This window comes from Stylophora pistillata, chromosome 3, assembly GCF_964205215.1.
Source record: "Stylophora pistillata chromosome 3, jaStyPist1.2, whole genome shotgun sequence".
NCBI lineage: Eukaryota > Metazoa > Cnidaria > Anthozoa > Scleractinia > Pocilloporidae > Stylophora > Stylophora pistillata.
The window spans coordinates 39793630-39806034 of record NC_142521.1 but is presented as its reverse complement, the minus strand read 5'-3'; the positions used below and the strand labels follow the sequence as shown (position 1 = coordinate 39806034).

Genomic DNA, 12405 nt, shown 5'->3' with positions numbered 1-12405 from the left:
GCCGTTGCCATACCTCCTTGATACCATTAAAGTTAAAAAGTACTTACGTGAATTTCCATCTATCGCCTCAAATGTTGCATTGAACCCTTTGTTTACAGGACCGGTGCGGGATTCAAATTTCACTTGAATGAAATTTCCCTCGGAGTATACAGGGTCGGAAAGCTTTTGACCACAAAGCTGAAAGTTATTTGGATCTCCTTGATGTGAAGCAACGTTTGTAATAAAAACTCGGGCGCTTGATGGCGCCGCTCCAGTACAATTCTCGGTTTCATTTGTTACAAGGGTAAAGTTCAAGAAGATCAGTTTTATGATCTTGCCAATGGGTACCGTGATATTCCAGATACAAGTCTTGTTTGCGGTATAGTTTTTGGGAAAATTGGGGCTGGAAATGTGACCACTAGAAGCATTAATGGATCCTCCAGGAGATGTGCAAGCTGAAAAAGGAAGAATTTATTAATCACTCTTTGATTTCTTGGTGCAGACGAACTTGAAAGAGTTCCAGAAATAAAGAGATTAAAATGTGCCTCATACTGGCACAGTAAATTTTTACTATTACCATAGTAGAAATGAGAGGTCCTGTAGACTTAAACACAAAACAAAACTGTAGATTTTTCTAAATGCAGACATCTAAGACGAAAGTTTAATACTTACGATCATTTTTCACTTGAATCGGGGAGGCAGCTGCAACAAACACAAAGAACGGACATATGAAAACGTTACTTAACTTAAGGCCTATAGAAACAGTTTATCCCAAACATTATCAAGATCGAGGTAATCTGAGCAAAAGAGGAAAACAAGCTCCCATTTGGTATTGTTAGAACTTGTGAACTGCGATGGTTTCCAGGTGAGACCAAAAGGAATTCTAAGCCGAGTTTTGAACTATGAGCTTCAATCGAAAAACATCTCTTTTTCTGTGCTTTTAAAGCACTTAAACTGGTCTTAGTTCCATATGGATGCAAGAAAAAACAAGGAACTTTTTCTTTCATTCGAATGACTATATTTCTACTCGACTTTGATGAAGACGACTCGACACTGTAGACCTAATTCATTTTGTACGCCTCTTAAGAAGTGCAAAAATGGAGCTGCTGCTACCTGAACTCATGGCAACAGGAGGGCTCCTGCTACTTGAACTTGGTGAGGCCCTGGAGCTACTGCTAAGTGAGGGCAGTGCGACAATGGAGCTGCTTCTACTTGAACTCAGTGTAACAATAGAGCTGCTGCTACTTAAGCTGAGCGTGAAAATATAGCTGCTCCTGCTAAACGTTTGTAGGACAGTGGAGCTGCTTCTATTTGAACTCAGTGCGACAATAGAGCTGCTGGTATGTGAACTTGGTGGGACTTTAGAGGTGCTGCTACTTGAACTCAGTTGAACAATGGAAATGCTGTTACTTGAACTCAGTGCGACAATAGAGCTGTCGCCACTTGACTTTCGTGAGACAGTGGAGGTGCTGCTACTTGAACTCAGTGTGGCACTGGAAAATGCTGTCAAACAGGTGAAAATAGAATAAACAATTGATGACGCAATTATTGTGGCATTGGAAGATAAGGTTTGGATTAATTTCACTTTTGGAAATAGAAGTTGTTAATTGCTATGAATTTGAGTTTATTTAGCCTGCAACAATGTCAGAAGGTACGAATAACCTTCATTTGGGCGATGACAGACCCTCAGTTTAAACTCATATTAAAGCTAATACCTACTTTCTAATAACTTTGCTGCACACTCATTATGGGTATTGAACATCCTAGAAGTATGAAGGCCGTTTGTCACGCATTACATTTATGCAAGGGCTAGGCCGTTGCCATACTTTCTTGATACCGTGAAAGTTAATAAGCACTTATGTGAATCTCCATCTACCGCCTCAAATGTTTCATTGAACCCTTTGTTTACAGGACCGGTGCGGGATTCAAATTTCACTTGAATGAAATTTCCCTCGGAGTATACAGGGTCGGAAAGCTTTTGACCACAAAGCTGAAAGTCATTTGGATCTCCTTGATGTGAAGCAACGTTTGTAATAAAAACTCGGGCGCTTGATGGCGCCGCTCTAGTACAGTTCTCGGTTTCATTTATTACAAGGGTAAAGTTTAAGAAGGTCAGTTTTATGAACTTGCCAAAGGGAACCATGATATTGCAGGTACAAGTTTCTAGGAAAATTGGGGCTGGAAATGTGACCACTAAAAGCATTAATGGATTCTCTAGACGATGGGCAAGCTGAAAAAGGAAGCTTTTATTATTCACTCTTTGATTTCTTGGTGCAGACGAACTTGAAAGAGTTCCAGAAATAAAGAGATTAAAAATGTGTTTTATATCAGCACAGTGAGTTGTTACCATTGCATTTGTAAAAGTGAGAAATCCTGTGGACTTAAACACAAAACAAAACTGTAGATTTTTTTAATGCAGACGTCTAAGACAAATATTAATACTAACGAATATTTTTCACATCAGTCAGGGAGGCAGCTGCACCAAATATAAAGATCGCCGGAACACGTAAAAATACGTAAGATGCACGATCCTCGCAGTAGAGAGCGCTATTTATGCAATAGCGAAAATCAGACCTGAAAAAAATCAGGCCTGTACGGGATTCGAACCACTGACCTCTGCGATACTAGTGCAGCGCTCTACCAATTGAGCTAACAAGCCAACTGTGTCGCGTTCTTAGCGTAGTGTTCAACCGAGACACGAAGAGTAGACAAATCGATGGTTTATTTTCCTTCAGTGTCGAATGGTGAAACTACATGTAAATAAAATACAGAAAACGATGAAACGAAAACAGAAAACAGAAAATACGACAAAGGCAAAAACGATAAATTAACGGAACGATGAAAACTTACATGGATGTGGCTACGATGAATGATAAACTGAGAAACTGAGGTTATAAATTAAGGTGAGACCTACCGAAACTAAAACGCAACACACGAGCTGTGAACCGAACGGGCCTGGGAAATAAAACTGACCGAGTGGGTCCCAGGGCCCACTGACAAAAAAGGCGGCGAAACCCGTAACAAACTGGGAGCAGGCCGTTAAGTTGATTCGTAATAAACCCGTGATGATAAATCAGATACAATGAATATATGAAAGTTCATATATTTAGAACTGCGGTATTAAATACGTATGATGCACGATCCTCGCAGTAGAGAGGGTTTATTACGGATCATCTTAACGGCCTGCTCCCAGTTGGCTTGTTAGCTCAATTGGTAGAGCGCTGCACTAGTATCGCAGAGGTCAGTGGTTCGAATCCCGTACAGGCCTGATTTTTTTCAGGTCTGATTTTCGCTATTGCATAAATAGCGCTCTCTACTGCGAGGATCGTGCATCATACGTCCTTAATACCGCAGCTCTAAATATATGAACTTTCATATACTCATTGTAACACGTAAAAATGTTACTTAACCTAGAGAGTAAACGTATTTGTGCACGATCCTCGCAGAAAAGAGCACTATTTAAGAAATAATGAAAATCAGGCCTGTACGGGATTCGAACCACTGACCTCTACAATACAAGTGCAGCGCTTCCCCAATTGAGCCAACAAGCCAACTAGGAGCAGGTCATCAAATTAGTCCGACATAAACCCGTAAGATGATAAATGAAACGCAACGAATATATGAATTTCATATAACTGAATTGCGGTTATAGAAACGTATTTGTGTACGATCCTCGCAGAAATAGTTCCTAACAAGTCCGAGGTTATCTGAGCAAAAGAAAAAGCAGACAAAGCTTCTATTTAGTTTTGTTAGAAGTTGTGAACTGCGATGGTTTCTATGCGAGACCAAAAGGAATTCTCAGCCGAGTTCTAAAATATGAGCATGTGTCAAAGACATTCATTACTGAGCTCCTGAAAGCTTAAGCTGGTCTTAAACTAGTCAGTGAGGGTTTGGTGCGGGATGCAAGTTCATTGCAAGATGTTTTTTAGCTCAGCTGTATCCCTTTATCATTCTAATGACTAAGTTTCTGCTCAACGTTGTAATCCTAATCTAGCTTAGACGCCTCTCAAGTGAGCCAAAGAGCTCAAGTTAACGTGAAGTGAAGGTACATCTTTTGACTTTCGAGATATTATCAAGATCTTAGGCTGTGGTAAAACCCTCCGCTCCTTAAAACTCCTTCTCCCGCTCTCCCTAATCCAAACGGAAATGAAAATTCTAGTAGTCATTTTTCTCAGCGGAAGCAGGTCAAGATTCGTGACAACAGTAACAATTATACTGTGTAAACAAAACAAAACAAAACATCGTTTTCAGTGCTTATTATTTCGGTCCCGAAGTCTTCTATTTCTTCTAAAGCCTGGGATTTGTTCTCACAGACGACGGCCACCTTCGAAAATTAGCTGGAGTAATTCAGAGTTAATGGAATGAGCGGCGTAAGTCTGTGTATCATCGTTTTTGAAGACACATTACAAAAATATAGGAATGACGACTGAAATCAGGTGGTGAACAATAAAAATGTTTAGTCACCGTCTCGAACTTTACCAAATCAGAATTAACAAGAGCCCTGAACCTTGATGGCCCCAGATATGAGCAATGAAAAACTAGGATACATAAAAAGCGGGCGAAATTTGCATTTAAATCCCTATTCTTAGTAAAGGTACAGCGGATGAAAATATTGACTTTTATTACGTGGTAATGCTGATATATCTTATCATCGACTACCAATATCAGCCTATTCATCAAGTTGACGCTACTGTCCTAAAGAATTCTCATATAAGTATGAGAATCAATTCTCCATTCGTCAGAGACACTAAAATATGCTTCGTATTTCTTGGAATTTACACTGGAAGCTAAGCGAATGCCAAGCACTTTGTTCGTGTCCAAGCATATTCCTCCGACGGAAAATCGAATATTACCCGACAGGCATCAATGCATTTCATCCTGTTGCACAATTCGATTATAAGAGACTTCTGTATATGAAAAATGTGAGTCACTTAACTAAGAGAAGGACTCCTCCAAATTTCTTCAAACTAGCTTTAATTATATTGATGAAAACACATCGTACGGTCACTCGTGGTCACTCGTTGGTAATTTCCGACACAACACTACGCTTTTCTTTCCTTTTCAAGGTATAAGATAGTCTAGTTCTCGATGTGAAAGCGATCAACGTTTTTGAGCGCTGTAGAAGTTCTTTGTTTTGTCTTTAAAATACCTAAAATTACGTCTCGTGACATCGAAATGTCGAAAAAAAAAACTATCGATTATGTGACAAAATGTTATCTACTTTTGTTCCCTGAGCGGTCAAAAGTAGTGTAGGTCGCCTTACTGGCACCATTGCATATTCATATATTCATAATTAGTTATTCATACCGTGTAGGTGTACGAGGGTGTTATTAGGGTTAGATATCACGTAGGTGTATAAAGGGGGGATTATTAGGGTTAGGGTTAAATGTAGCGTAGGTGTACGGGGGTTTTTAGGGTTAGGGTTAAATTTCGTGAGTAGGGTGATTAAAAACATCATAGCGGTTTTTCAAAAACAAAAGAATCCAAGATGGCGAGGGAATTAAGTACAACATTTGGTTTATTTGTTCACTCTGCACGATATTTGAGTTGTAAATAGGTAACATAAGCTAGGAAAGCTGTCATCATGCCTTTGTGTAATTGATGAAATGTAGAATGTTCACACACTTTTGCATCATAGGTTTCAATCTCGTCAATGTATCTTGTCACTTGTCTACGTATTTCAGGAAGATCTTGCGAGGTAGCTTTTTCTTTTACAATGGCAAATAATTCGTCTAGGACGGCTCCGGCCCACTGGGGATTCTGTTCAATATCTTCGTCCAAACAGTTGTTTTTCAGATGACATGGTGTTTGAAATGAATGTAGAAATGTAAGATAATGTTATACATAAATGTGTTTGCACGTAGATTTCGCTCTGATTGACAAGCTGTCATCATGTCTCTGTACAATTGAGGGAAAGTAGATTGTTCTCCCACGTTGGAATTATAGGTTTATGGCAACTTCCGCGCGGTCTGGGTCCGACTCGCGGTAAGACGTTACCACTAACAAATGTGACAGTTTAAAACAGTTTATTACAGTGATACTAGATCATTCTATGTACACTCTTTCCTTCTCTCCCTCTTTCCTGCTCCTGCGCGCGCGCGTCCGGAATGCGGTCGCGTAGCGACCGTGGCAATGTTTCCACGTTTTAGTCATGTTTCGTCACATGTAAAGCAAGTCCATATCATATGAGCTAAATAAGTCTTTGGATTATGCTCCTTGTAATTCTTCCAATCGCTTTATCACATATAGATGTCGAGGTTTTTTTAAAACGTGCTTGTATATAGGTACTTGCTATGTTGCCTCTCTTTTACCGATTTTATTTTGTGCTTAAACGGAGTATCCAGGAACGGTTTGATTGTATTTATCTTCTCTTCGACTTCTATGTAGGGATGGATTTCAGTGAGATACACCACTTGTCTGATTGGATGAAATCGTACTTTCTTCATAATCACTTTGGTCCCATGTATGATCATTTCATTCCGACTCATAGCCACTCTTATACACCCATTGCTAGATTTACATTGGTCTATCATTGATTGACACACGTCATAACTCGGAAACAATTTGGTCATTGGTCATTGACAGGTCATTGACTTTGATCCGAAAAACATGTAAGGAGGCTATGACTTGATTAAAATTTGATGGACAGATAATAATGAGACAGTTACAACGCCTGCTGGCATTTCGTATTTTCCCCCGGTTTGTCTGCTCTGTGGTTCATTTTTCCCGAGAAATGGGAATGTTCATGAGCATGGTGCTGCGTTTTTGAATACCCTAAAAGGTTCGATTTTTTTCTGATAATTTTTTTAAACGGGAGATTTAATTATTTCTCTTCGAATCATTGTCATTGAATTGCGTCGATGTATCGTTGTTATTTTCCTCACTTGCGGAATTTTGTATAGAATTTAAATCACTTTCGTCACTGCTAGTGATCACACTCACACGTTACAGTTTATTTTTTATTAAGATTTGAACTAAAGCAAACATTTTTATTGAGAAAAAAGCTATCGCCTGTTTATACTTCGAACGACCCATTGTTCATTTTCAGAGAATTTTGAATACTCATGAAATGAGTGATCACCATCCGAACTATGTTCATTTTACTGGAGTAGGATGAATTATTCACATCCCATCGTAGGGTTTAGGCGGAAACAATCCTCTTTTATTCTCGAATTTTTTTACACGATACGAATGCTAATGACATCTTGAAATCACTTTTACCATTGGAAGTATGAGTCACCATCTTGCGTTTTATTGTTTCCATTGTTTGTCTCACTCTGATGTTTGACTGTTAAGGTTTTTATTTTGATTTTGATATGGGAATAAGTGGGTTAGGGAATTGGGCTTAGGTTGAGAGTTAGGGGTGTGCTCGTGTGAGTGACCGCAATAACCCAGGTTTGAATCCTGGTCACCACAATTTTTTTCCTTTTATTCTAAAATGAGCGTTTTTTTTTAATATTCATTTTATCTTGAAATCATTTTCCCTAAGGGAGGATTAAACACCATCTTAGGTTTCATTATTTTTATTGTTCTTACACCATCTTAGATGACCTTAATTTTTTCAAATTATGAAAAACAAAAACAAAAAAAAAACGCTCCTATAACCTACGCAATTTAACCCTAAACCAGGATTTATTCAACGCTTTTAATTTGTGTTTCCTTCCTACATCTCTCATACGTTTCCTTCTAATTTTCAAGTGTGGATACTCTATTGTCCTATGGTATGGGTAGTTGCGTGATACTGTGTATCATTCATAATAAATACTCATATTTCGTCTACCACTTTGGTTTCTAGAGTGCTCTTATTATTTTGAAGTTCTTCGCTCTGAAGACCCTGTATGACAACGTGTTGTGTAACAAATAACCGTCTTTTGTGAAATATGCAAAAATCTTGCCTGTCTATTCTTGTTTACCAAACTTGCGTTTTAAACGACACGCATTCAGTTTTAAACGTAAAAGTCATGCGTCCTGAATAACCTGTGCCACATGCGTGTGAAAACCTTTTGGGACTCTTATAAATACAACTTTTGCTCACAGTCTTAGTCGGTTAGATTAGTATGTCTAACCCGCGATACCCAAACGCGTAACATAGGGTCTATTATCTTTTCCCTGTGTTGTGTGACGATAAACAGCACGTATGCGAAAACAATGTGTTGGAGTTAACCCCTCCGCCATCTTGGATTCTTTTGTTCCAATTGTTTTGAGAAAACCGTTATTTTTTAAAATGAGATGCAAAAAAACCCAACCCACGAACCAACGTGAAATCTATCCCTAACCTCCCCAACATCCCCAACCCCAACAACCCTAACCCCAACAACCGTAATCCCCTCGTTCACCTACGCCGCATGAGTAAACCCTAAAACCCCCCTCGCGCACCTACGCCGTATGAATATTTAATTAGAACCCGCTTGGCCGAATCACTCGGACCCAGACCGTGCGGAAGTTGCCATAAACCTATGATTCCAACATGGGAGAACAATCTACTTCCCATCAGTTTTACAGAGACATGATGACAGCTTGTCAATAAGAGCGAAATTTACGTTCAAACACATTTATGTATAACATCGTGTCATCTGAAAAACAACTGTTTGGACGAAGATATTGAACAGAATCCCCAGTGGGCCGGAGCCGTCCTAGACGATTATTTGCCATTGTGAAAGAAAAAGCTACCACGTAAGATCTTTGTGAAATACGTAGACAAGTAACAAGATACATTGACGAGATTGAAACCTATGATGCAAAAGTGTGTGAACATTCTACATTTCATCAATTATACCAAGACATGATGACAACTTTTCTAGCTTATGTTACCTATTTACAACTCAAATATCGTGCAGAGTGAACAAATAAACCAAATGTTGTACTTAATTCCCTCGCCATCTTGGATTCTTTTGTTTTTGAAAAAACCGTTATGATGTTTTTATTCACCCTTCTCACGAAATTTAACCCTAACCCTAAAAACCCCCGTACACCTACGCTACATTTTAACCCTAACCCTAATAATCCCTCTTTATACACCTACGTGATATTTAACCCTAATAACGCCATCGTACACCTACACGGTATGAATAACTAATTATGAATATATGGATATGAAATGGTGCCAGTAAGGTGACCTACACTACTGCCAAAGTGTTTGAATAAATGTTTTTTTTTTTTTAATCTCGCCAGGGATAGCCATAATATTTTTGGCGAAACGAGATCATTGATGCCTGCACGACTTTTTGGCGAAAACAATCGGAGCGTTTTCTTTGTTTCCCATCTTCTAAATTGAACTTTAAATACTTATCGATGTGTACAAAGTATAATTATTTTCTATTCTCGTTATGGACGAAACGAGTTCAGTTACTTTTAGGTTATTATATATAATGCGTGGACTTAATGTTTTGTAAATGGCCTCTAATTTTTAAAGCAGGACAAATTAATTTCAGTCGCTTTAATTTAGTTTGTTGTGAAATTATACTGACCGAAGCTAAGAAAGTGTTACTTAACGCCATATAAACCATGTAAGTGAAAAACACTCCAACTAACTTCTACGTTCAACACAGTATTGCGAAAACTTCAAAACTAGTTTCGTCTACGAGGTCGTATACGAAACTAGTTTTGAAGTTTTCGCAGTAGTGTGTTGAAAGTAGAAGTTATTTGGAGTGTTTTTCACTTACATGGTTTAATTTAGTTTGGCATTTCATTAAAAGTGCGACGGCTTAGACATCTTTTAATTTCTTGTTTTGACCGACTGAAGATTAATCATACGTTTGTTTGCTCCAATCTCTAATTAACTCGACCCAACCGGATTGGCATAACTTACATAATGCTACTACCAATTAGGGCGGTGTGGGAGACATTGGAATGAAGTATATTTACTGGCGGGACTTTCAGCTGAAAGTCCCGTTGCGTTTAACCGCGAGGTTACAAAACTTCCCAATATTTGTTTCCGTTTTATCTTGATTTAGACAGACCTTTTGTAGCTCAAAATGAAAAGAAATTATGCTAAATTGTGCTCGTTTGGAAAAAAAATTTAGCTTGTTGCTCTTTCAAGCGACGAAATTAGTTTTGGAGTTGACGATTCTTTATTCCCAAATGCAATGCTAATTAAGGCTGAAAACAAAACTGAGTTTTACGTGATTTTCTTGCGATGTTGGGGACTCTTCATTAGAACACTAAATCTCATTTCCAAGTGTTAATATGACTAAAACTTTGTTGTTCAATGGCAAATATTGCTTTGACAAGGTACAATTTTCAGAATCCTCAACCGAAAGTTACGCAAGCTTCTGATCTTTTCTGATCAATTTTCTGAAATTCCAGTAAACAACAATTCAAGTAGGGTATATAACAAAGAGAAGAAGTATACTTTTACTTACCTTTGGAGATGATAAGGATCACGATTAACAGGAACCAGAGAACCCAAATAATCCTACTACCAGACATGTTGGCTGGACAACGGGTTTGGTAAATTAATTCACAGCAAAGTTACTCAGTTGGATTCGTCTTTAATTAATGACCCGTCAACCCACTCGATATCTTGATAAGATTTGCATCCTGCACCGGCGTCTCATGTCAAAAACGTTTAATTAGCAGACGAAGGCATTTCTATTTGAAACAAAACTCAAACTTTTTTAGTTCCTAGTTAATCTCAGCTGTGTTTATTGCAGTGTTTGTTTTTTTCAGTTCGATAAAATGGAAGATTACTTTCGAGAGCCTGTTGGTTAACTTGGAGCATAACTGTGTTTAATGGTTTGATTAACCCGCGCAAGCGTACAATTTTGAAATCGCTTCTAAGGCTATTGCTAACAGAATAGAAAAAGTTCGTCCACTAATGACTAACCCTACTCGGAAAGGTTTTATTAAAGGGTGCTGCATTGCAGAATACATTCGCCTCGCTAATGATTGCTTAGACCAAACTGAAGCCTAAGACATTACGGGAATTTCACCTCCGCAAGATTTTGAAAGACCCTTAGATACTATGGAATGGGACTTAATCCAGAATACTTCAGATTTGCTTGATTTTAGAAGTAACAGTTAGTAATGCGTTGAATCTCTTGGCCAACACAGAGAGGTCTGTTTTCGTGCGTACAACTTATGCCTCTAGGTGCATTATTCACAAGCGACCAGAGCCCTTTTACTCGTTTTCGTACGTAGTTGAGGTTCCTCTCCTCTCGTGTCAATTGTGAAGGATATGGACTCAAATTTAAAGTTTTTAAGTTCTCAAATAACTCCCCACTGTTTGTACAAAACTCTTAACATAAAAGCAGAGTCACTTCCAAATTCTTCGCATGAATTAAAATCGTGATATTCTTTTTTCGCTAATACAATTAAGGGTAGCTCAGTGCTTTGCACACAACTTATTTATTGAAATAATTAAAATTATTATATACATACTTAGATTTATACACTGAAAAGCCGTAGAGTAAATTTTCGTTCGCAAACTGATGTAAACCAATCAAATGTCGTGTATCGCTTTTCCCACATGTGAGAAAAGCGATATGTCCGATCAGGAGCCGCGTATCATGTTTTTTCACGTGCGAGCCGTACAGAAAGGGAATATGATATTGTGTGGACTGGACTTGACTGGACTGGACTGGACTGGACTAGTAAAACGCGGACTAGTAAAACGCGGACTAGTAAAACGCGGACTAGTAAAACGCGGACTAGTAAAACGCGGACTAGTAAAACGCGGACTAGTAAAACGCGGACTAGTAAAACGCAGACTTAACAACGACAACAACAACAAAAAAAACAATTTCATACGAAGGCGATCACAAGACTTAATGGCGAGCCAATTTGGTGAGTGACAATCCCTCTTTGACCTTTAAGCTACACATGGGTTTGACATGCACCAGATACAAACGAATTTATAAATTTAGGCTAAGAAAAAATTTTATTCAGCACCAGTTCAAAATCCTAAAATACACTTTCGTCGTAAATTTCACGGCAGAAACGCAGGAATTCGATGAATAAAAGTCGCATTAAATCACCTTGTGTCCAGGTAGAAAGAGTCTCATTGACTTCAGCTTTTCGGTGGAAGAATAACCGATTTACACACGCCATTACAGAAAACAAGCAAGCAGAATGACAACTCCAAAACACATATTCGCATTCACTTACAATTTGGCTTTCCGTGACATTTTAAAACGGAACAGAAGTAAATCTTCGATTATTAATCGTCGTTGGTAATGAAAAAGACTTTCCGTAAGATCTCTGTTTTTCTCTTTACGAGAAAATCGTCGCATGATCATTTAACTCATGTGTGTTTGTTACACCAGTACTGCTGTTTAGCGTATGCTTCTTTACTCTTCAATTGACAGGTGTCACATCGTGACAGTTACTTCTCAAAAAAGTTCTTGAAAATGTGCTCGGAAACCTTTTAACTACCTGTACAAATAAAAATGTTTCGGCGAAAGCTTTCTCTTTGATTTGAAGAACCCG

The 12405-nt window shown here is 38.4% G+C and overlaps 1 protein-coding gene across 1 annotated transcript in view; it reads right to left on the bottom strand.

Annotated features, from left to right (window-relative positions):
- Positions 1-10407, bottom strand: part of LOC111319142 (uncharacterized) — a 131900-nt gene extending 121493 nt beyond the window's left edge. The window contains exons 1-4 of the mRNA XM_088753036.1: positions 10341-10407; positions 1093-1482; positions 652-741; positions 48-434 (exon numbers count right to left, since the gene is read on the bottom strand). Coding sequence (XP_088609162.1) covers positions 48-434; positions 652-741; positions 1093-1482; positions 10341-10407 — 934 coding nt within the window. The remainder of the gene's footprint in view (positions 1-47; positions 435-651; positions 742-1092; positions 1483-10340) is intronic.
- Between the last annotated feature and the right edge of the window lie 1998 nt (positions 10408-12405).